Below are 20,615 nucleotides of genomic sequence, written 5' to 3' on the forward strand. Positions count from 1 at the left end.
AGAAGGGCCTTGGGTTCACATCTCACTCTGTCATTGTGATGTCTAAGACAATGCCTGTGAAGGGCCTAAACATCCAAGGTGAACAGTATTAGCTCCTATTCCTAAGCCCCTTCCTACGTTTCCACTGTACTTCATACACATCTACAAGGACAGTAATTGCCTTTACTATACTTTACAAAATGATTCACTAGGACATACGTTCCCAGAGTAATGGTTCCAGCAGGCAAAATAATTATTTGGAGATACTGTTAAAACAGATTCCTGAGCCCCAGCCCCAGAGACTCTAAGACCCAGGATGTGCATTTCCACCAAGCTTCCAGGTGATTCTGATTCTGATTCAATGACTGCACTTTGAGTAGCACTGTCTTAAGGGATAGGAACCAAATCTTTTTACCTTGGTTACTGTTATAATAGGTGCTCAAAAAAATACCTGTTGAATGGACCAGCGAGAGAAAGAATAAAAGCAAGTTGGCAAAATCTGTAAATAAACAGGCTAGCTTACAGTGTTGATTTCTGTAATTAGTTGACTTTACACAAAATGTTCAAATGAAAAATTGTTTTTTGTAGGTTGTGAACTTTTAAAGAGTGGATATATAGAAGCAAGATTAGTAGCTTTTGTTAGCGACCCATACTTTCCTTTTTTTCTGAAGAGTCTAAGACCCTGTGCAAAAAATGTTACACCTCTGTTTTATCAATTAGCTTTTGACAAACTGTAGATTTAGAAATAAGTAAGGGGGACAGGTAAGGAGAAAATAGAAAAAAAATTTTTGTTTTTGTTTTTTTTGAGACAGAGTCTCATCCTGTCACTCAGGCTAGAATGCAGTGGCACGATCTTGGCTCACTGCAACCTCTGCCTCCCGCATTCAAGTGATTCTCCTGCCTCAGCTTCCCAAGTAACTGGGACTACAGATGCCTGCCGCCACACCTGGCTATTTTTTGTATTTTTAGTAGAGACAGGGTTTCACTGTGTTAGCCAGGATGGCCTCCATCTCCTGACCTCATTATCTGTCCACCTCGGCCTCCCAAAGTGCTGGGATTACAGGCGTGAGCCACCGTGCCTGGCTGAAAATAGGAAGTTTTAAGGAGAGTCGAAGATAAGCAGGCAATTGAAGGTAGCAAATTCTAGTGAAAGAGGAATTATATATTCTTGAAGACATTGATATACATTTATTTACACTCTTGATTCTACAATGTAGGAAGTGTGAAATGCCACAAACTATGGTGGTAAATAAGTCACATGAAACAGGGTGATTGGTTGCATCCAGGCTTTTTGTCTTGGAGTTTATGTTCTCCCTCTAAGCACATTCCAAACTAGCAACGATTTCATCACACTTTGTAATTTACAGAATACTTTCACCTGTATCAAACCAGAATGGCTTCAACTGCAAATAACAATATCCAAATAATAAGGAAATGTTTTGGCTCACTCCCTAGAGTCCAGAGGGACGGTGACTTTTAGGGTTGCCTGTATCCAGTCACTTGAGCCCTGTTTCCCTGCAGTTCTCTGGTCTGTCAACTTTCCATTCTCTGTGTGTTTGATTTCTCCTCAGGCTCATAGCAAGTTCGAATCTTAATGCCCACACAGAGCAACGTCCAGACATAAAGATCTCAGGAGCCCCCAGCAAATTGTCTTGTGTCTCCTTGGACTGAGTTAAGTTACAAGCCATTCTTAAATCAGTCTTTGACAAAGAAGACAGGATTATCTTTACATAAAACCAGTCTGCTCCTGGAGCTTTCCTGGACTCAACTTCCCAAAGGCATGTGAGGAAGGGGTGGATTCCACAATCTAATTCAGGTGCCATCAGAGCATAGGGAGTAGAAAATGGATGTTGGGTGGGCCATCAATAAGGTCCATCATGTACAGTATGTCAACTGTCCTTCAACAATCAACTGTAAGGGGAAGGTGGAGCAGGTTTCTTCATTTTACTGATAAGAAAACGGAGACTCAGAGGGGATTCTTAGTTTATTTTTCCCTTAGTGCCTCAGTAATTTTTTCATGGTGGCTTAAACGAAAAGAAATATCTAACCATTCAATTTATAAATAATTAGGTCCCAACAAATTAAATATTTATGTCCTAACAACTTAGTAGCTGTTTGAAAAATAGAATACACATAAAGAAAATGTATTTTTCATTTCTATTTTGTTGTTAATCACAACTACTTACTAAGAAGATGTATGCATCTGTTGCACACTGTGCAACTTCTCAGCTGGAATCAGATTGGACACTGCTGTCGTCATTTTCTGCTCCATGTTGATGTCCATATAGTACTTGCTTTTTTATCAGACTGACTGGAAAACCCAGTCTCACAAAAATATGAAATCCTGAGAAGGATTATAGTGCAATCTTATGTTGAAAGCATGAACTACCTTACTAGTAGTTCATGTGATGTCTGACAGATGTTGACTTTCAATGTGTTTACTGTGTTCAAATTTTTAAATATCCTGAAATACTCTTGTGAGGTCACTCTAATGCCCTGGGTGCCTTGGCATAGTTTTAGAAACACTAGTTGAAATTATTTGCTCATGAATATGCAACTGGGAAGAGGCAGAATCAGAATTTAAGCTTTCGTATTATGGCCTTCAGTTTTGCTCTTCCGCCATTTTTAGGAACTTTCCCAAAAGGTTATGTTTTCCAGCCCAGGCATGAGGATCACTTGAGGCCAAAAGTTCAAGATCAGCCTGGGGAACACAGCTGGACGTCTGTTTCTACAAAAAATAAAAGTAAAAAAAATTAGCAAGGCATGGTATTGTGTGCCTATAGTCCTAGCTATTCAGAAGTGTGGGGCAGGAGGATCACTTAAGCCCAGGAGTTTGAAGCCACAGTGAATTAGGATTGAGCCACTGTACTCTAGCCTGGGCAATAGAACAAGATCTTGTCTGTAAATAAATTTATATAAAAAAGGTTGTGTTTCCTACAACTCAGAGTCCTGCAAGGAAAATATGAATCATTTAAAGTCTTTAAAAACAGGAAATTTAATATAAAGAATTCCACTGGTGATGGAAGAGTAGAGAAACCCAGAAGATAGTGAGGCAACCCAGAGATGAACAAACTAGAAGCCAGGGCCACTCCTATGGCTTCAGGGGTGATGGGAAAGTTGGTGTCACCTGGATCCAAGTTGCCGGACCCACCTTGGAGACACAGACGCTGCCAGCAATCTCTCAGGGAGGAGAAAGAAATCTAGGGAAATATCCTGGCCTCTTTCCTTCTCTCTCACCCCTAGTCTTCTTACCAGTGCCTCCTATTAGCCAAATCTACCTAGAAGCCAGAAAACAAGGGAACACTGGAAATGTAGCCCCATAAGATAAAGAGCACCAAAGGAAATTGAGCTGAGCAGACAGGCAGCTGACTAGCAGCACAAAATGTAGTGTATATGTTTTGTTCACTCAGTAATTCCTTTAGCAAATATTTATTGAAGACCTACTATGTGCCAGGTATCATGATAGTTGCTGGGGATACCATAATGAACAAAACGGACCTGCTCTCTGCTCTTAAATAAATCAAAGACAAACTCAGGATATGGAATAAACCTAGAATTATCTCATTGTAAAAATTATTAAGTGCAAGAAGGAAAAATATCAGGGCGATATGACACAGCTAATGATTCGGGGAAGGGTGTGACCTGCCACCATTTTAAATGTAGTTATTTCACCACTGAGCTGTGTTGTAGAAAACTTGTAGTCAGGAAAAGATAGAATGTCTATATCTATAAAAAGAAGTTTACTGAAAGGTATCAATTTATTTACATTTTGACATAACCTCTATATAATAAGGCTTTATTACCTCACAGCCATGTGTGTGTTCATGTGAAATAGCATGTGTGTATGAGAGAGAAGCCATGTGTGATCATGTGTAATAATGTGTGTGAAAGAGAAGCAATGTGTGTGATTATGTGTAACAGCATGTGTGTGAGAGAAGCCATGTGTGATCATGTGTAATAGCAAATATGTGAGAGAAACCATGTGTGAGCATGTGAAATAACATGTATGAGAGAAGCCATGTGTGTGATCATGTGTAATAACATGTGTGTGAGAGATGCCATGTGTGATCATGTGTAATTGTGTACGAGCAGTCATGCATGTAATCATGTGTAATATTGTGTATGAGAGAGAAGCTGTGTGTGATCATGTGAAATAATACGCATGTGAGAGAATCCATGTGTGATCATGTGTAATAGTGTGTGTGAAAGAGAAGCAATGTGTGCGATCATGTGTAATAGCGTGTATGTGAGAGAGAAACCATGTGTGTGATCATGTGTAATAACGTGTTTGTGAGAGAGGGAGAAAAGCCATGTGGGTGTGTGATCTCATGTAATTGTGTGTGTGTGAGAGAGAGAGAGAGACAGAGAGAAACAGTACAAAGGAAGACTTCTTTGAAAAAACATTCCAACTTTCTAAGGAGCCAGAGGGCTCACTCACAGCTACTAATCTCTGTCATGCTTTCCAGCACCACCCCCTCCCTCTCATCATAACTTGTGATCTTAGAGGCAGGAAGGAATTTGAGCCCCTCCCCCAGCCTGACCATCTCTGTTGTTGCTCGGCCAGACTCCACGTCAAATCCAGTTTGAAGCACAGACCCTAGCACCACGCAGGAGGTGTTCCTCTCCCAGTGGCCATGGGTGGCAACAGTGGGCAGGCCAGCCACCACATCTATAAATCCCTAGCTGATGATGGCCCCTTTGACCCTGTGGAACCTCCTAAAAGACCCACCAGCAGACTCATCATGCACAGCATGGCCATGTTTGGACGAGAGTTCTGTTACGCGGTGGAGGCAGCCTATGTGACCCCAGTCCTGCTCAGCGTGGGTCTGCCCAATAGTCTGTACAGCATCGTGTGGTTCCTCAGCCCCATCCTGGGATTCCTGCTGCAACCCGTGGTCGGATCGGCCAGCGACCACTGCCGGTCCAGGTGGGGCCGCCGGAGACCCTACATCCTCACCCTGGGAGTCATGATGCTCGTGGGCATGGCTCTGTACCTCAATGGGGATACCGTGGTAGCAGGTAAGTGGACTGCACAAGGTGGGGTGGGCAGGGATATGTGTCTTAGTGTGCACCTCTGCAGGAGAATGTTAATTTGTTTGACCTTTCATAGAAATTTGTTAGAATTGATCTCTCCTAGGTTACAATGAACTTCCACCTTTGATGAATTTGGCCCAGATTCTTTGGCTGAGGAGCCTCTACTTCTAGAAATATAAAAATAAATATCTTTCATTGTTGTGAAGATTTAAAAACAGGGTTAAATTTGTATCTATGTTATCAAATTGAATATTTTTACATATTTATCAGTTGAGTTACTTTTTGAGCCCATTATGCTCTATTTAATACTTTATCAAATTGACCAGCTGCCAAATAGCTCCATAAATATTTACAGTAGATCACCTGTGCATCCAAATGAGTTAATTCTGTTCATAGTTCTGTGTAGGGCCTCTTCCTAGGCGTAGGGCATAAACCCACCAGCTCAAGGGGACATTTCTGGCATTGAAAATTCTGGACAAAAACAAACCTGAGGGTAGGCATTTTTTTCTAGCCATTAATCAGCTACCAATTAATCAGTAATTGATGGTTGTACAATAAAGTTGCATTGCAGAAAGGATCACAATAAACAGCACACATTTTTAGACCATTAACTCTCAAGCTAGCTGAATAGATGATTATGAGACAGGATAATCAATTATCATTTGTACATATTTCAAAGAAAGCATAAATGTACAAATGTAAGATATTTCTGGGAGAATGAGCAGAAAGCCGATAAGCTTTGTTGACTCTAAGGAGGATTACTGAAGGACTGGCGGTGAGAAGCTGCAGGTAGGCTTATTTTTCATTTAATTTTATACTGTAATTTTTAAAACGTATATATATATAATCTATGCTATTCTTAAGTTTAAAAACAAACTGAAACAGGAGAAACAACAATGTATCTTTTATAGGAGGTTGGGTGAATGAATTACAGGGTATCCATAGAATGAATATCTAGCTGTTAAAAATTGTGAGGAGATGAAATTATATGGTTACTGCATCAGGGCTTTCCAGTGCAGGTCAAGGTGTGGCTTCTGCCCCTGGCCCTCATGATCAGCAGAGGCTGTAAGAGATGCAGTTTCTCAGGCCCACTTCAGGTCCACGCATTGAATCAGAGTCTTGGAAAATGGGGCCGGTGATCTGTGTTTTAACAAGATGTACAAGCGATAGTTCAACATGCCAAATTTTGAGAAGCACTGCACTTGACTACCGTTGTACACCTGTGTCCATATGTGCAGAGGTGCGTAAAAGGAGGCCTCAAAGCATGACCTCTGGGGCTGAGATTGGAAGCATCTCCCTCAGCTTTTTCTATATCCCTAGAATTGTTTGCAATAAATATGCACACTTTTTTATTTAAAGAGATATTTTATATGCCAGAAACATCACTACTTAAAAGTGTACAATTCAGTGCCTTTTAGTATATTCACAGGGTTGTACAACCATTACCATTCTCTAATTCTAGAACATTTTCATCACCCCAAAGAGAAACCCATTACCATCAACAGTCACTTCCCCTTTTCTCCTATGCACCAGTCCTAGGCAACCACTAATTCACTTTCTGTCTCCATAGATTTGTGCTTTCTGGACATTCGCTTGCATAAGTTTTTAAAACCTGAAAAAATATGAAGCTATTTTATTTGGAACAAAAAGCAAAATAAAAGCAAGGGAGATGATTTTATGACAAGAGGTTTAGGTGGAAATTACAAAACACAGATGGATGATTCTAAAACAGGATTTAGGAGACCATTGTTTATTTTTCTTTTAGCTTTGATTGCTAACCCAAGGAGGAAGCTGGTTTGGGCCATAAGTGTCACCATGATAGGTGTGGTTCTCTTTGATTTTTCTGCTGACTTCATTGATGGGCCCATCAAAGCCTACTTATTTGATGTCTGCTGCCATCAGGACAAGGAGAAGGGCCTCCACTACCATGCCCTCTTCACAGGTAGGGAATATTCCAGAAAGTCTCTCCTTCATCTCCCCAGACAGTGAGGCGCTTCCACTAAAGCCATTTAGTGTCACTGCACGTGGCGTTTTTTGAATTAATGGAGCCCATCAGTTGATGGGCTGCTCTCGTCACGCGGGCCCCATCGCCCCGTGCATCTCTTTGAACAGTCAGCTTGTGACTAGTGCTGCAGTTTCTGCAGAGGAAGTTTACAGACGAGCTTCTTAAGAATGCTTTGTGGAGACAATTACAACTGAAATGAAAAGAAGCCTTGTGCGTTGTACTTTTGCTTTAGAGCAGTGGCTCTCAAACATCAGCAATGTAGCATCCACATTCTTTAGGAGGCCATTGAAAACACAGTTGTCTGGGCTCCTTCTCCAGTTATTCTGATTCGGTGGGTCTGAGGCAGAGCCCAGATGTTTGTATTTTGTTTAATAAAGACCCCAGATGATTTTGTGGCAGGTGTCCTAAGAAGCACATTTAAACAACAAAAAAAGAAACAAACTAAGCAAACAAAAAAACCCCACGGCTTAGGGATTTCTTTTTTTTGAGGCAGAGTTTTGCTCTTGTTACTCAGGCTGGAGTGCAATGGTGTGATCTCGGCTCACCGCAACCTCCACCTCCTGGGTTCAGGCAATTCTCCTGGCTTAGCCTTCTGAGTAGCTGGGATTACAGGCACACGCCACCATGCCCAGCTAATTTTTTGTATTTTTAGTAGAGACGGGGTTTCACCATGTTGACCAGGATGGTCTCGATCTCTTGACCTCGTGATCCACCTGCCTCGGCCTCCCAAAGCGCTGGGATTACATTGAGCCACCGCACCTGGTGGGATTTCTTAGTTATATAAAGAGTTGGCATTTCCTCAACCTTGAAGTTTGGATAAGTTCATTCCAGGAGGAAAATGTGGCGCTCTTGATCTCTTGGGGCTGTTGCCAGCCCACTTTGGTTACTGTTGGTCAATTGTTTAGAGTAATGCTACTGAGAGCACCAGTTAGGACTGTGCTAGAACTGGGCATTCAAATTTAAGGCAACAGCAGGATCCTGGCCCAAGAGGACTTTTGTATCTTAGAGGGGGACTCTATCAGCCCACCTTATTTGATTGTCTTCATAGCCCAGCTAGTGCATTTACTTATATTTTGATGTATTCTGTCTCCTTCCATGGCCAGGTAGGTCCATGAGAAGCAAGATCTCAAGTTTTGCTCCTGACTGTGGAAGCCATTGGAGCCAATATTTGCCATTTGAGCAAACATTTGAACAATTGAAAATATGAAGGAGTGAGACAGTTGGAGCATAGCTGGTAGATCCTCCTCTGTGCAGGGAAGGCAGAGGGACAGGAGTGCAGCCCTGTCTGTCCCTGGCCCCTGCCCACTATGTCTCCAGATGTTTAAAGGTGCCTAAGACATGGCCAGGGCTTGAGACCTTCCCCCGCCTCACCTTTGCTCTTGGCTTTCCTTCCCACTGCACTTTCCACCGGTGTCTACTCACTCAGATGCTCCCACCCCACTGGCCTCCTTCTGTCTCTGGGGTTGGACCAGCCGATTATACCTGCCCCAGGGTTTGGCATGAGCTCTTGCCCTGCCTGGGGTACCCTTCCCCATATAATCCCATAGTCATGCCTTCATTTCACTAAGGTTTCTCATCAGATGTCTCTCATCAGTGAGGTCTGTCTTGGCTATCATATGTGACATAGTATGACCACTCCTTTTTCTCCTCATCCTTATCTGGTTTGATGTTTCTTTCTAGTACTTATCACTACCAGACTGACTGTCTCTTTATCTATCATCCATCTCTCTCTCTCTCTCTTTCTCTTTTTTTCTTTCTGGTTATCTCTCCCATTTAGAACATCAGTCCCAGTTGAGCAGACCTTCTGTTTTGTTCTCCGATGACTCTTCGCTTCCTGGAACAGTGTCTGCTACTTAGCAGGTGCTCAGTAAATACTGAACAAACATTTCTCAAATACCCCTCATGTATGCTAATAACCCTGTTTCATTTACATTATCTCAGTCTTGACAATGGCCACGTGGAAGTGGAGTGATTCCCATTTTTGAGATGTGGAAGCCAAGCTTTGGAAGCAGCGGAGTGCTAGAACTGGCTCATGCTGGCTTGCTGAGAATCAATTGTTAAGTTTCAGGAATTCAGTGGACTTGTTGACATCACATTTCTGGCTTGAAACTGGCTATGATGGGAGTTCTAAAACTCTAGAGATCGGCAAGCTATAAATCATGGATTTTTTTTTTTCCTTAGAGAGCCAGATGTTAAATATTTACCCGAAGTTCAATGATTGGAGTAGGGGAGGGTGTGCGCTGATGAAGTCGCTTGCCCATGGTCCATAGCCAGAAGGCCCCAGAATAGATTCCAACTTCATTTTCCTAACTTAAATCTGACAATTCCTTCTGTTTTATTATAATTTGCTGAAATTTATTATAAGGTCATGGGAGACTTTCTGGCTTTTGAACTCGATATTAAGAGTTTATTGATCTATAGGACATTGGACAATGTGGCCACCACTTCCCAGCTTACAGTGGGTATTAGATGTGGCCAAAAGACCTATGCTTTGTTGCCTTGATATTAGATGACAAATCTCTGCGTTAGCGAGTTTTCCAAGGGTAATACATGATAGTATTGCAAACCAGAAATATAATTCTAACCCCCAGCTAATTGAAGGGCCCTTCCTCTTGGCCAAGGGTATCCTAAAGTAAATCTGAAATACTAGTTTAGGCCATGATGGGAATGGGTGGTTGGACATGCCTCATTATACTTCTCTCCCTTTGGAATTCAAGCACAGTTGACCAGCATTAACATTAAGGCAGAGACCTTAAAACTGACAAAACAGACTCTTTGTAGCAATTAGGTGTCAACATGACAACATAGCAGGCCTTGAAAGAAATGGACGTATTTTACCCCAAAATATATTTCTTTGACATATGTTGAAATGGCCCTGAAAAGCTGTCTCTTGTGGGGAATATCCACATTCTGTACACTTCACTCTTCCCTTTCCAGGTTTTCTCCTGATTTTGGGTAGAATTAAGGAAAGTGTCTGGCACCTTTTTAAGTCTGATAAGAAACATTTACAATCTATTCTCTCTGAAGCTTGCTACATGGAGGCTTCATCTGCATAATAAGAACCTTGGTCTCCATAACCCCTTATTTTAACCCAGACCCTCTCTTCTATGGCTTCCAAGTCTAGAGATAAACTCTTTCAACAAATTGCCAATCAGGAAATCTTTGAATCTACCTATGACCTGGAAGCCCCTACTTCGATTTGTCCTGCCTTTTCAGACCAAACCAATGTGCATCTTACATGTGTTGATTGATGTCTGATGTCTTCCTAAAATGAATAAAACTAAGCTGTAGCCCTACCTCCTGGGGCACATGTTCTCAAGATCTCCTGGAGCTGCGTCACAGCCCATGGTCTTCATATTTGGCTCAGAATATATCTCTTCAAATATTTTGCAGTTTGACTCTTTTCACTGACAGTAATTCTATGTGTTTAAGACAATATATCCCTTTTGAGATTTTCCGTTGATATTAGTATATGGTATGGTGCCAGCAAACATCAATAATTTTCATATTACCTTCATTCAGGCTCTTATTACAGCTTTTCTGAGCTTTAGTACTGTTGATGGGAAAAAAATTAAAATATTTGAGGAAGTTTATTCTGAGCCAAATAGCAATGGCTATGGCTTGGGACACAGCCTCAAGAGGTCCTTGAACATTTGCCCAGGGTGGTTGAGTTATAGCTTGGTTTTATGTAGGGTGATAGAAGTTACAGGCAAAGATATAAATCGATACATTGGTTCAGCCCAGAAAGGTAGGGCATCTTGAAGTGGGGGGCTCACAGATTATGGGTAGAGTCAAAACTCTCAATTGGCTATTGATTTAAAGAGTTAAGCTTTGCCTAAAGAGTTGAAATCAACAAAAAGAAATGCTTGAGCTAAGATAAGGAGGATTATGGAAACCAAGGTTCTTGTTATGTAGATGAAGCCTCCAGATAGCAAGTTTCAGAGAGAATAGATGGTAAAAGTCTCCTTTTGCGTCTTAGATGATGTCAGACTCACTGCAACATCCTAGTAAGGGAAGGAGGTTCTCTATAGGAAAAAAGTTTCTCCCACAAGAGATGGCTTTGCAGATCCATTCCAGAATATGTCAAAGAAAGACGTTTCGGATAAAACACATTCATCTTCTTCAGGATGTGTTATCTGTCATGTGATGGTATACCAGAGTCCGGGTGGAATTTGACATCCTATTGCTACAAAGAGTCTGTTTTGTGATCTCTATTTGAATGTAAATGCTGGTTAGCGGGTGTCTGAACTCCAAGGTGTGTCTAACACCTCCCTTCCCATCATGGCCTAAACTAGGTTTTCAGGTTTCTTTGGGATCCTCTTGGCCAAGAGGGAGTGTGTCCACTCAGTCAGCTGGAGGCCTTAGAATTTTGTTATTGGTTTATAGTATTCATCCTTTAACGGTTCTTCAGTCTCTAGTTTCTTCCCACTCCAACTGAGCCAACTGATAGCGTCCAGATTCATATTTTTAAAAGCCAACCATGACCAGGGCACTTTCTTGCTTGATAAGTTGCAATGGCTCCCTCTGTGCTTCCTGGATAAATAATATTTTTCTAGACAGAAGTTCAAAGCTGTCACAATCTGTTCCCTTCCCACTGTTCAAACTTTACTTCCCATTACTCCTTTCACATTCTCTGTGCTCTGAATAATTTTTCATCATGTTTCCAGGAGGAGAGGGCAGGTCTGTTTTGTTCCCTGCGTCCTTTCTTTACCACTGGCTGGCATATCGTAGGTATTCAGAAGAAATACCAGCGGGATGCATGAAGGAGCCAACCCTTCCTTCTTCAGGTTGTGGGTCTTTGCTCACACCGAGAGTTTCTTTCGCCTTTTCTGCCTGTGGAGATCAAAGCTGCTTGGAAATGCTCACTCGTTTTCTAGGGACAAGGGCCCTCCTTTTCTACGTTGCAGGTATACTTAATTTCTAGCTTATTTGAGGACTAGATCCACAAAATAATCAAAGCACAAAAGTTTGTTGAGTAGATGAACATAAGCCAGTGAGGTAGGTAACTCTAGCAGGAAGAGGCCACTGAGGCTGCAGTCGATCACACATACACCCTGAATTTTCATCTCCTCCTGGGGCCTTTATGGTCTGTTTGGGCTGCCGTGCCAGAATATCACAGACTGTGTGGCTTAAACAACAGAAATCCATTTTCCCGCAGTTCTGGAGTATGGAAATCCAAGATCAAGAAGCTGTCAGGGTTGCTTTCTGGTGAGACCTCTCTTCCTGGCTAGCAGACAGCCACCTTCTTGCTGTGTCCTCACATGGCCTTTCTTCTGTGCACCTGCACCTTCACTGTCTCTTCCTTTTCTTATATGAACATCAGTCCTATTGGATTTGAATGACAGCTCCACCCTTAAGGTCTCATTTAACCTTAATTACCTCTTTAAAGTCCTTACCTACAAATACAGTTGCATTCAGGGTTAGCTCATCAACACAGAAGTCTGGAGGGCAGAGGACACAACTGAGTCCATAATTGAGCCCTTTCACTTTTACCCTTGTTGCCACTGAGTCCAGCTCCTGAAGTTTGTATGGGATATGGAGGGAACACACATACTTTTCTCTCTCATCTCTCCTCCCCAATCTCTTTTCTTTCCCTTCGTTTCATAATGAAGATATTCTAGAATTTTCAAATAAACAAGAAAATCACAAAGGTCTTTTTATGTTCATAAGAGCAGCTAAGGAACTGGCGTATTGTGTTCCAATCTAGCTGCTCTCAGGTTCTCATGCAGAATGCTCCTTTTAAGATCTTCTAAAATCCTTGCACCACTGTCCTGCAGGGAGGGGAAGAAAATTCCCCCCCACCCCACTTCAACCCCCACCCCATCCTTGGAGGGAGGGGCGGTTGGTGACAAAGGGAAATTTGGGACACACCCTGAGGAAGACATTTTACTACCTTCCACCTTAAATAAAAACAGCCCATCCCAAAGGGCTACTTTCTTAGAGTCTCTTTCCTGGCCTTTGTCATTTTCCACCTTCCACGTTAGTTATTTGAATACATTTCTAATCACTCTCATTACACCATAAACTTCTTAAGGGAAGGGGACTATCCAGAGCTAACATAAGTGTGAATGAATGAGAAGATAAGGGATGTCTGAGTGAGAGACAATCAATGTTATGTGCACTTTAATGATCTTTTTGGGGGACTGGTACTGCCACCCAAAAATCCAGGAAGGAAGGAAGGCTGACTAAAACCCACATTGGGGTTCTATTAGCAAGGCTGACTTCCTTCCTTCAGCCCTTCCCCGTGCTCCTGTCCCCTTCCCTATTGGCTTGTGGTATATGCTTAAGGAACAGAGTGATTAGGAAGGGGTTAGCTGCAAGTCACTAAAGCCTACAAAACAGTGGCTTAAAGGCAGAGGTTTACTTTTCTTATGTAACTAAAAGTCTAGGAGTAGGTCTTCCGGCTTTCTGTCAGCTGCTCACTGTCAGAACCAACAATCTCATGTTTCCTTGGCAGCTTCATGGATATGTTGCCTCCTGGATATGAGACAGTTGCTACAGGCCCATAGCTCATGTTCCTTTCAAGACAGGAGGAGGGGAGAGGAGGGTCAGGGGAGAAGGAAGGATGAAGGGGTAAGAGCCTACACTCTCTCTTTAAATGAAGAAAGCAAATTTGTCCTAGAAACTTCCCCTCCCCCAGAGTTCTGCTTGTTTCTCATTAGACAGAATTAGGTTATGTGAGCATTAAGTGGCCGAAGGAGGTTGGAAAAGTGAGGGTTTTGTGGGGAGTTGCTCATATATCTCCCTAAACCACATTGGGGTTCTATTAGCAAGAAGGAAGGAGTGTTTATTATTGAATAGTCAAAGCCGGTAGCGATCACATAAAATGCAAACACAATTGAGTGTTAGCTTAATAAGAATAATTAAAGATGGAGACTATTATAAGAAAGTGAATCACAGCCTTTTTTTCAAGACAGAGTCTTGCTCTGTCACCAGGCTAGAGTCCAGTGAGCGTGATCTCAGATCACTGGAACCTCTGACTCCCTGGTTCAAGCAATTCTCCTGCCTCAGCCTCCCAAGTAGCTGGGATTACAGGCAAGCACGCCCACGCCCAGCTAATTTTTATATTTTTAGTAGAAATGGGGTCTCACCATGTTGTCCAGGATGGTCTTGATCTCCTGATCTCGTGATCTGCCCGCCTTGGCATCCCAAAGTGCTGGGATTATAGGTGTGAGTCACCGAGAGTGGCTTAAGCAGAGCTTTCAAAGTCCCAAATATTAGTAAATAATTAAAGGAAAATTATATTTTGAAGTGATATAGGTGCCTGCTCACAGTTTTATTTGATCTGCACATTTGTTTGCTCTCTCCTCTGTGTTGTAATTTGCAATGTATTTATCCAGCCGTTCTACAAGATTCGTAAACTCCCCCATGAAGGCTCACCTGCAGATTCCCTTTGGCTTCTAATTAATTGCCATGCTGATAGCAGGTACTTAAACATGTTAGTTGTGTAAAAGGAGATCCAAGAGTCACATACCCCTGCTTATAATTCATAGTTTTACATGACATGACAGATTGCATCAATCAGACAAATATTCTCGTTTAATTACTTTCTTTTGTCTCACGACCAGCACTGAGCCCTGAACCTCAGCCAGCTGTCTCCAGCGCATGTCTTTGGTCGTATGGGGACAGCTGAGGTCATGTGGATGGCTCAAAACAACTTCTTTCTCCAACTAAAAGAACAATTTAAAACATCTTCCTCTGGTAGGACAGTGCCTAGGAGTCTCTCACCTTGTTTAAGGCTTAGATTCTAAACTCCCTGACACAGCGACAATGACAGTCGACATTATTCCTAAATATCTCTTAGATTACTCATAAAATACAATACGTCTTGTTTTGTGTGTACAAACCTGCGCGCATATATATATAAATATATATAAAACATATATATATAAAAAAACATATATATATCTGCAGATTCTTCTCTCCTTTAATGTTTACTCCTGGAATTAATAGAATTACCCATACTATTTAAAATGTTACTCTTGTCTTTCTTTCTTTTCTTTTTTTTTTTTTTTGAGACGGAGTTTCGCTCTTGTTACCCAGGCTGGAGTGCAGTGGCGCGATCTCGGCTCACCACAACCTCTGCCTCCTGGGTTCAGGCAATTCTCCTGCCTCAGCCTCCTGAGTAGCTGGGATTACAGCCACCATGCCCAGCTAATTTTTTGTATTTTTAGTAGAGACGGGGTTTTACCATGTTGACCAGGATGGTCTCGATCTCTTGACCTTGTGATCCACCTGCCTCAGCCTCCCAAAGTGCTGGGATTACAGGCTTGAGCCACCGCGCCCGGCCCTCTTGTCTTTTTTGTAATCTCTTTCTCCCTGTGTTCAAAGTGAGAATAGTTGAATTCTGATGAGTTAAACGTGAAATATGTGACCCCACTGTAGTGTCCTCATTCTGAATGAAAAACCGCATTAAAAGATGAGTGAGAATAACAGGCAGGGCCTTGTCACTCTGCCCTGTGTGAACATGCCAAACGTTCTGAATTTACATGAACTTGGCACAGAGATAAGTACTGCATTCCACTTGAAATAAACATTTACTGACAAAGGCATGTTCAGTGTCAGGGCCCATTTTGATTTTGATTTTTCATCAGCAGCAAATTATCATTCACCCAAGGAATCCAATCATCTCAGTACATTGAAATTCTTTTTATTTGTTTCAGGGCTGTGGTTCCAGCCCAGCATTTCCAAATGCTTCGTAAATAAGTGTCCAAGGGTTCATTACCAAAAATATTTCCCATAATCTTTCTGACATTTTTTTTTTTTTCATTTTCTAGAGAAAAGACTGTACTGGCTCCTAGGGAGACATTTAATTCCTCTAGCTTCTGTCTTTTATATTTAAAGGCAACTCTACCATCCTCCATCCCTGGTACATGTGGTAGCCAGGGTAGGTTTGGTGGGTCCACCTGCATCTTCTCACCACACAGATCCTTCACTGCCTGGGTGCACCTGAGGCTGTGAACCCAGTGAATTAACAGAGTGGTACTCACCAGGGAAGGCTGGAAATTCCTTTGTGCCCAAGGAATCTACCAAGCTTACTTCTGCTATTTGAACCTGAGACTTTGCTGTTCTTAGCAATGGGCTTTCTTTCTTGGTAGGAGGCTGGGATTAGGCATGATAGGAAAGGCCAGCTCTGCTCAGCTCCTCGTTCCTCCTCTTCACTGTGGAGCAGCCTCAGCATTTCTGAGCTTTCATTCCCTCACAGGCTTGCAAATCTGTACATCATGTCAGTTATTAACCACCTTGCAAGGGTCACAGGCACAGCGCCAGGAACCATCTAAAGGGTTTAATCTGACCTAAAGAGATGAAACGCCAAACGTTTATATTTGCTTGATTTCCTCTATCCCCACTACACCTGCAAATGTTTTATTTGTAATGACTCAGTGAGGAACTTGCCCATTACATCTTTGGAAGAAGAATGTTTAACTTGTTATGTACCAACTTCTTTTGTTTTATTCACACTTCAAAGTATGCACAAAAAATGTGAGCATGCTGCAAATGCTCTAAATAGAAAGTAATTAAGGGCTACGAGTCTTAAAAATGAAATTGAAACATGGGACCCTTTGACTAGACCTTTTACATGGTGGAAAGGAGCCATTTCATGTTTGAGGCTATTTTAACCTTTTCTCATTCACGAATCATCTCTGGATGAGTGGTTTTGTTTCATTAACTGAGTTCCCTTTGAAGTTTCCACCCATTATGGACTTTCACATCTCCTCATTCAGGCAGCCTGGAAAGGATGTGGCCAGGGCAGAAATCAAGGATACAGGGATTTCAGCTTGTGGATAATAAGGGTGATTTAGGCAATTTAGGGTGATTAAGTCTCCATATTACCATCTCTTTACCATTCAAATGTATTCAACACAACTCTCAAAGAATCTCGAAGTCAGATTAGAGAAGGGGGAATCTGGAGGACTTTATCCTCCCCCTTTTCTCCTCTTGAAGGTGCTTTCTAAGGTACAATTGGCAATTGGCTTGGTTCGCTTCCTTGCGTTGTTACTCTGATCACAAACACACCCCTCACCCAGCCCTGACTCCCGTCACAGAGGTATCCATCATTACCTGATATTATATTATGTTTTATTTATTTATTTATTTTTGTAGATCTGAATCAAACAGATTTTATTCAACTTTTTAGAATGAGGAAAACAAATGATTTAAAATAAGTCATTAAAAATGCTTTCTTATCTTACTACCTCAAACCATTTTCAATGGTTTACAAAATGCTCATATAGCAAATACAAAAAGCTTCAACACTTTCTTCTTTCATAATTTCTCCTGCAATAAGTGCAATATTAGCAAACATACAAACTTTTATATCAATGCTAAAATTTGAATTACTGAATTGATATACTAATTTTTATGATGTTACTCATATTTTATTCATACACTTTTAACGAGATCATTGCCAATACATATATTATCTTAACTTTATTTTTACATTAAGCCAACGTCTGTCATATAGCCACCAAAAAGTAAATTACACAGGCTTATAGTTCAATTTAAGTTCCAGTTTCTTAGAATCAGCCACTTTCCAACCTTTCATGAAATCTTCCTGTTTTGCAAAACCATGATCAGCATGACTTGCAAACATACCTGCTTCAGTACAAACATTTCTCAGGTCTCCTCCATTAAAGGCATCTAAAAACTTTATAGTTGCTCCGTAATCAATTTCACCATGCTTTGTAATGGGACCTGCATGGCTTTTCAATGTGTCTAATCTTGCTTCTTCATTTGGCAAACCAATACGTATTTTTTTATTATTATACTGTAAGTTATGGGGTACATGTGCAGAATGTGTACACATGCCATGGTGGTTTGCTGCATCCATTCCCCCATCATTTACATTGGGTATTTCTCCTAATATTAGCCCTCCCAAATCCCCCACCCCCTACTGTTTTTTCCCTAACCCCCCACCCTCCAACAGGCCCCAGTGTGTGATGTTCCCCTCCCTGTGTCTATATGTTCTCATTGTTCAACACCCACTTATGAGTGAGCACATGCAGTGTTTGTTCATCTGTGTCCATGCAAAGGATATAAACCCATCCTTAATGCCCATCAAAGATAGACTGGATAAAGAAAATGTGGCACATATACACCATGGAATAATATGCAGCCATAAATATGTATTTTTTAAAATCTAATCTTCCTGGATACAGCAAAACAAGATCCAGTGTATCTGGTCTGTTGGTAGCTATGATCGTTTTAACTCTGTGCAGAGTATCAAACCCATCCATTTGATTCAGTAACTCCATTAAAGTTCTCTGAATCTCTCTGTCAGCTTAAGTACCCTTGGAAAACTGTCAGCCATCAATAGAATCTATTTCATCCATAAAAATGATGCATGGTGGATGGTCCCTGGCATAATTAAACATTTCCATGATCAAACGAGCACTTTCGCCAGTGTGCTTGTCTACAATAGAACTGGATACAACCTTTAAGAAATTGTAGTCCTGGTCAGGTTTAATCCCAACACTGTGGGAAGCCAAGGTGGGTGGACCTGGGCACCATGGTGAAACCTCATCTCTACAAAATATACAGAAATTAACTGGGCAACCAGGCACAGCGGCTCACATCTGTAATCCCAGCACTTTAGGAGGCCAAGGTGGGTGGATCACCTGAGGTCAGGAGTTTGAGACCAGCCTTGCCAACATGGTAAAACCCTGCTTTTACTAAAAATACAAAAACTAGCTGGGTGTGGTGGTGCATACCTGTAATCCCAGATAGCTAGGAGGCTAACACAGGAGAATCGCTTGAACCCAGAAGGCGGAGGTTACAGTGAACCAAGATCGTGCCACTGCACTCCAGCCTGAGCAACAGATGAGACTGTCTCTAAATAAAAATAAATAAATAAATAAACAAACAAATAAATAATTAATTAAAAATTAGCTGGGCATGGAGGCTGAAGTGGGGGGATTGCTTGAGCCTGAGAGATGGAGGTTTCAGTGAGCCAAGATTGCATTACTGCACTCCAGAGACCCTGTTTCTTTAAAAAAGGAAAAAAATTGCAGTCCAACTGGCCAACAACAGGTTGTGCCAAGAGTGTTTTCCTGCTTCTGGTGGTCCACATAACAAACAGCCTTTGGGATTATATTCCTATACTCTGTAATGACTGGGTTTGTAAATGGTAACCCCTCAATGCTGGCATCTGTTCTGTTATCCCTCCAATATCAGAATAAGAAACATCCCAGGGTCCTCATGAGACATGTCATAAATCAGTGAATTCACCTCTCATGGAATATATCTCATGATAATTAGTGTAGTCTTATCCAAAGCAATTCCTGTTCCTGGCTTCACTTCTTTGTCAACCTGTCGATGACAACTGCCAACATATCTTGGTGCATTTGTAGCTTTAACAACCAATTGTTCTTCAGTTAATTGTTTAAGCATGTTACTTACAATCTGCCCAACACTTTGTAGAGCCTTCAGATCATTTTCAGACTTTTCATACGGCTTGGTAAGTTCTTTGAATGGCTCCCTGAACTCCTTAAGATGGCCGTCCGCCTCCTTGCGCTACAGCAGCTTCTTGCAGTAGTCCTGAAACACTTATCACTAGGGTCTGCCATGACGAGAAGTGCCATTTGTTTATTGCTTATTGTCTGTCTCTCTAACCAACATATGAGCTTCTCAAGGGCAAGAACATCGTGTTTACTGTTCATTGACCACTGCTTTAAATAGTGCTTGGAATATGGAAGATGCTCCCAAAATATTGGTGGGATGCATATTCAATTTTAACATCCTCATTTTATCAATGATTAAGCTGTGTGGTTGAGCAGTAAAGTGGCTAACCCAAGGTCACACAGCTGGTTAGTGGTAGACTAGGGGCAAAACCAACCAACCAGCCAGCAAGCAAGCCAGCCAACGAGCTAACAAAAAAATGTGATTCATGAGTTAGTCTGGATTCTTCTAAAAGGTGAACCCCAGAGGTTTGTACACATGTAGTTTATTTGGGAAGGTATTCTAGAGAGCAAGAATAAGGCAATGGTGGAGAGGAACAGGCCAAACAATAATCAAAATGGAGCTGTCTCTGAGGAGCCTTAGGAAGGGCATCAAAGAACTCTCCATGTAGGGGATGAATGAGGGAAGATTATCCAGTCTGCACTGACTAAGGGTGGTACCATGGGTTTTGTAGGCACTGGACCCCAGATGTTTGTGTCTTCTCTCAGGTTAGGCACCATCCAGATGCACCTGCCCACTGCAAAGCCGGCCAGAGCTAGCTTAGAACTGGTCACTGCAGGAGCTGCTGGAGCAAGGGAGGTGGGTGGGGACTGAGAAGATTTGTGGTGGGTCACAGGGGCTGTCTGACTCAGTTGACGACGTCTGGTCCTGAGATTTTTCATTCTAGCATTTGTGCTCCATGCTCCCTGGTCACCACTAGGAGGAGTTAAAGCATTTTGCAAAATACTTTACAGTGTGCTGAGCCATTACAACTCAGAACCGAAAATATTAGTTCTGCAGACTTTAAGAAAACTCAAGGCAGCCATAAATGGCTCCAGAATGAGGCCAATTAATGCCTGACCTCCTGCACAGCCTTTTCTTCCTGGAGTTCTTATGCCTCCATGGTGTCCAATCAGGAAATGAGGCACCAGTCCTCTCT

General features: G+C 41.9%; 1 protein-coding gene and 1 pseudogene across 1 annotated transcript in view; one reads left to right on the forward strand and one right to left on the reverse strand.

Annotated features, from left to right (window-relative positions):
• Positions 1-4,550: 4,550 nt before the first annotated feature.
• SLC45A2 (solute carrier family 45 member 2) overlaps positions 4,551-20,615 on the forward strand; it is a 50,749-nt gene continuing 34,684 nt past the window's right edge. The window contains exons 1-2 of the mRNA XM_002745074.8: positions 4,551-4,998; positions 6,779-6,955. Of these exons, the coding sequence (XP_002745120.3) occupies positions 4,614-4,998; positions 6,779-6,955 (562 nt within the window). The 5' untranslated portion in view covers positions 4,551-4,613. The remainder of the gene's footprint in view (positions 4,999-6,778; positions 6,956-20,615) is intronic.
• Positions 17,499-19,587, reverse strand: LOC103791644 (26S proteasome regulatory subunit 10B-like; annotated as a pseudogene).

Source organism: Callithrix jacchus, chromosome 2 (assembly GCF_049354715.1).
Source record: "Callithrix jacchus isolate 240 chromosome 2, calJac240_pri, whole genome shotgun sequence".
Classification (NCBI taxonomy): domain Eukaryota; kingdom Metazoa; phylum Chordata; class Mammalia; order Primates; family Cebidae; genus Callithrix; species Callithrix jacchus.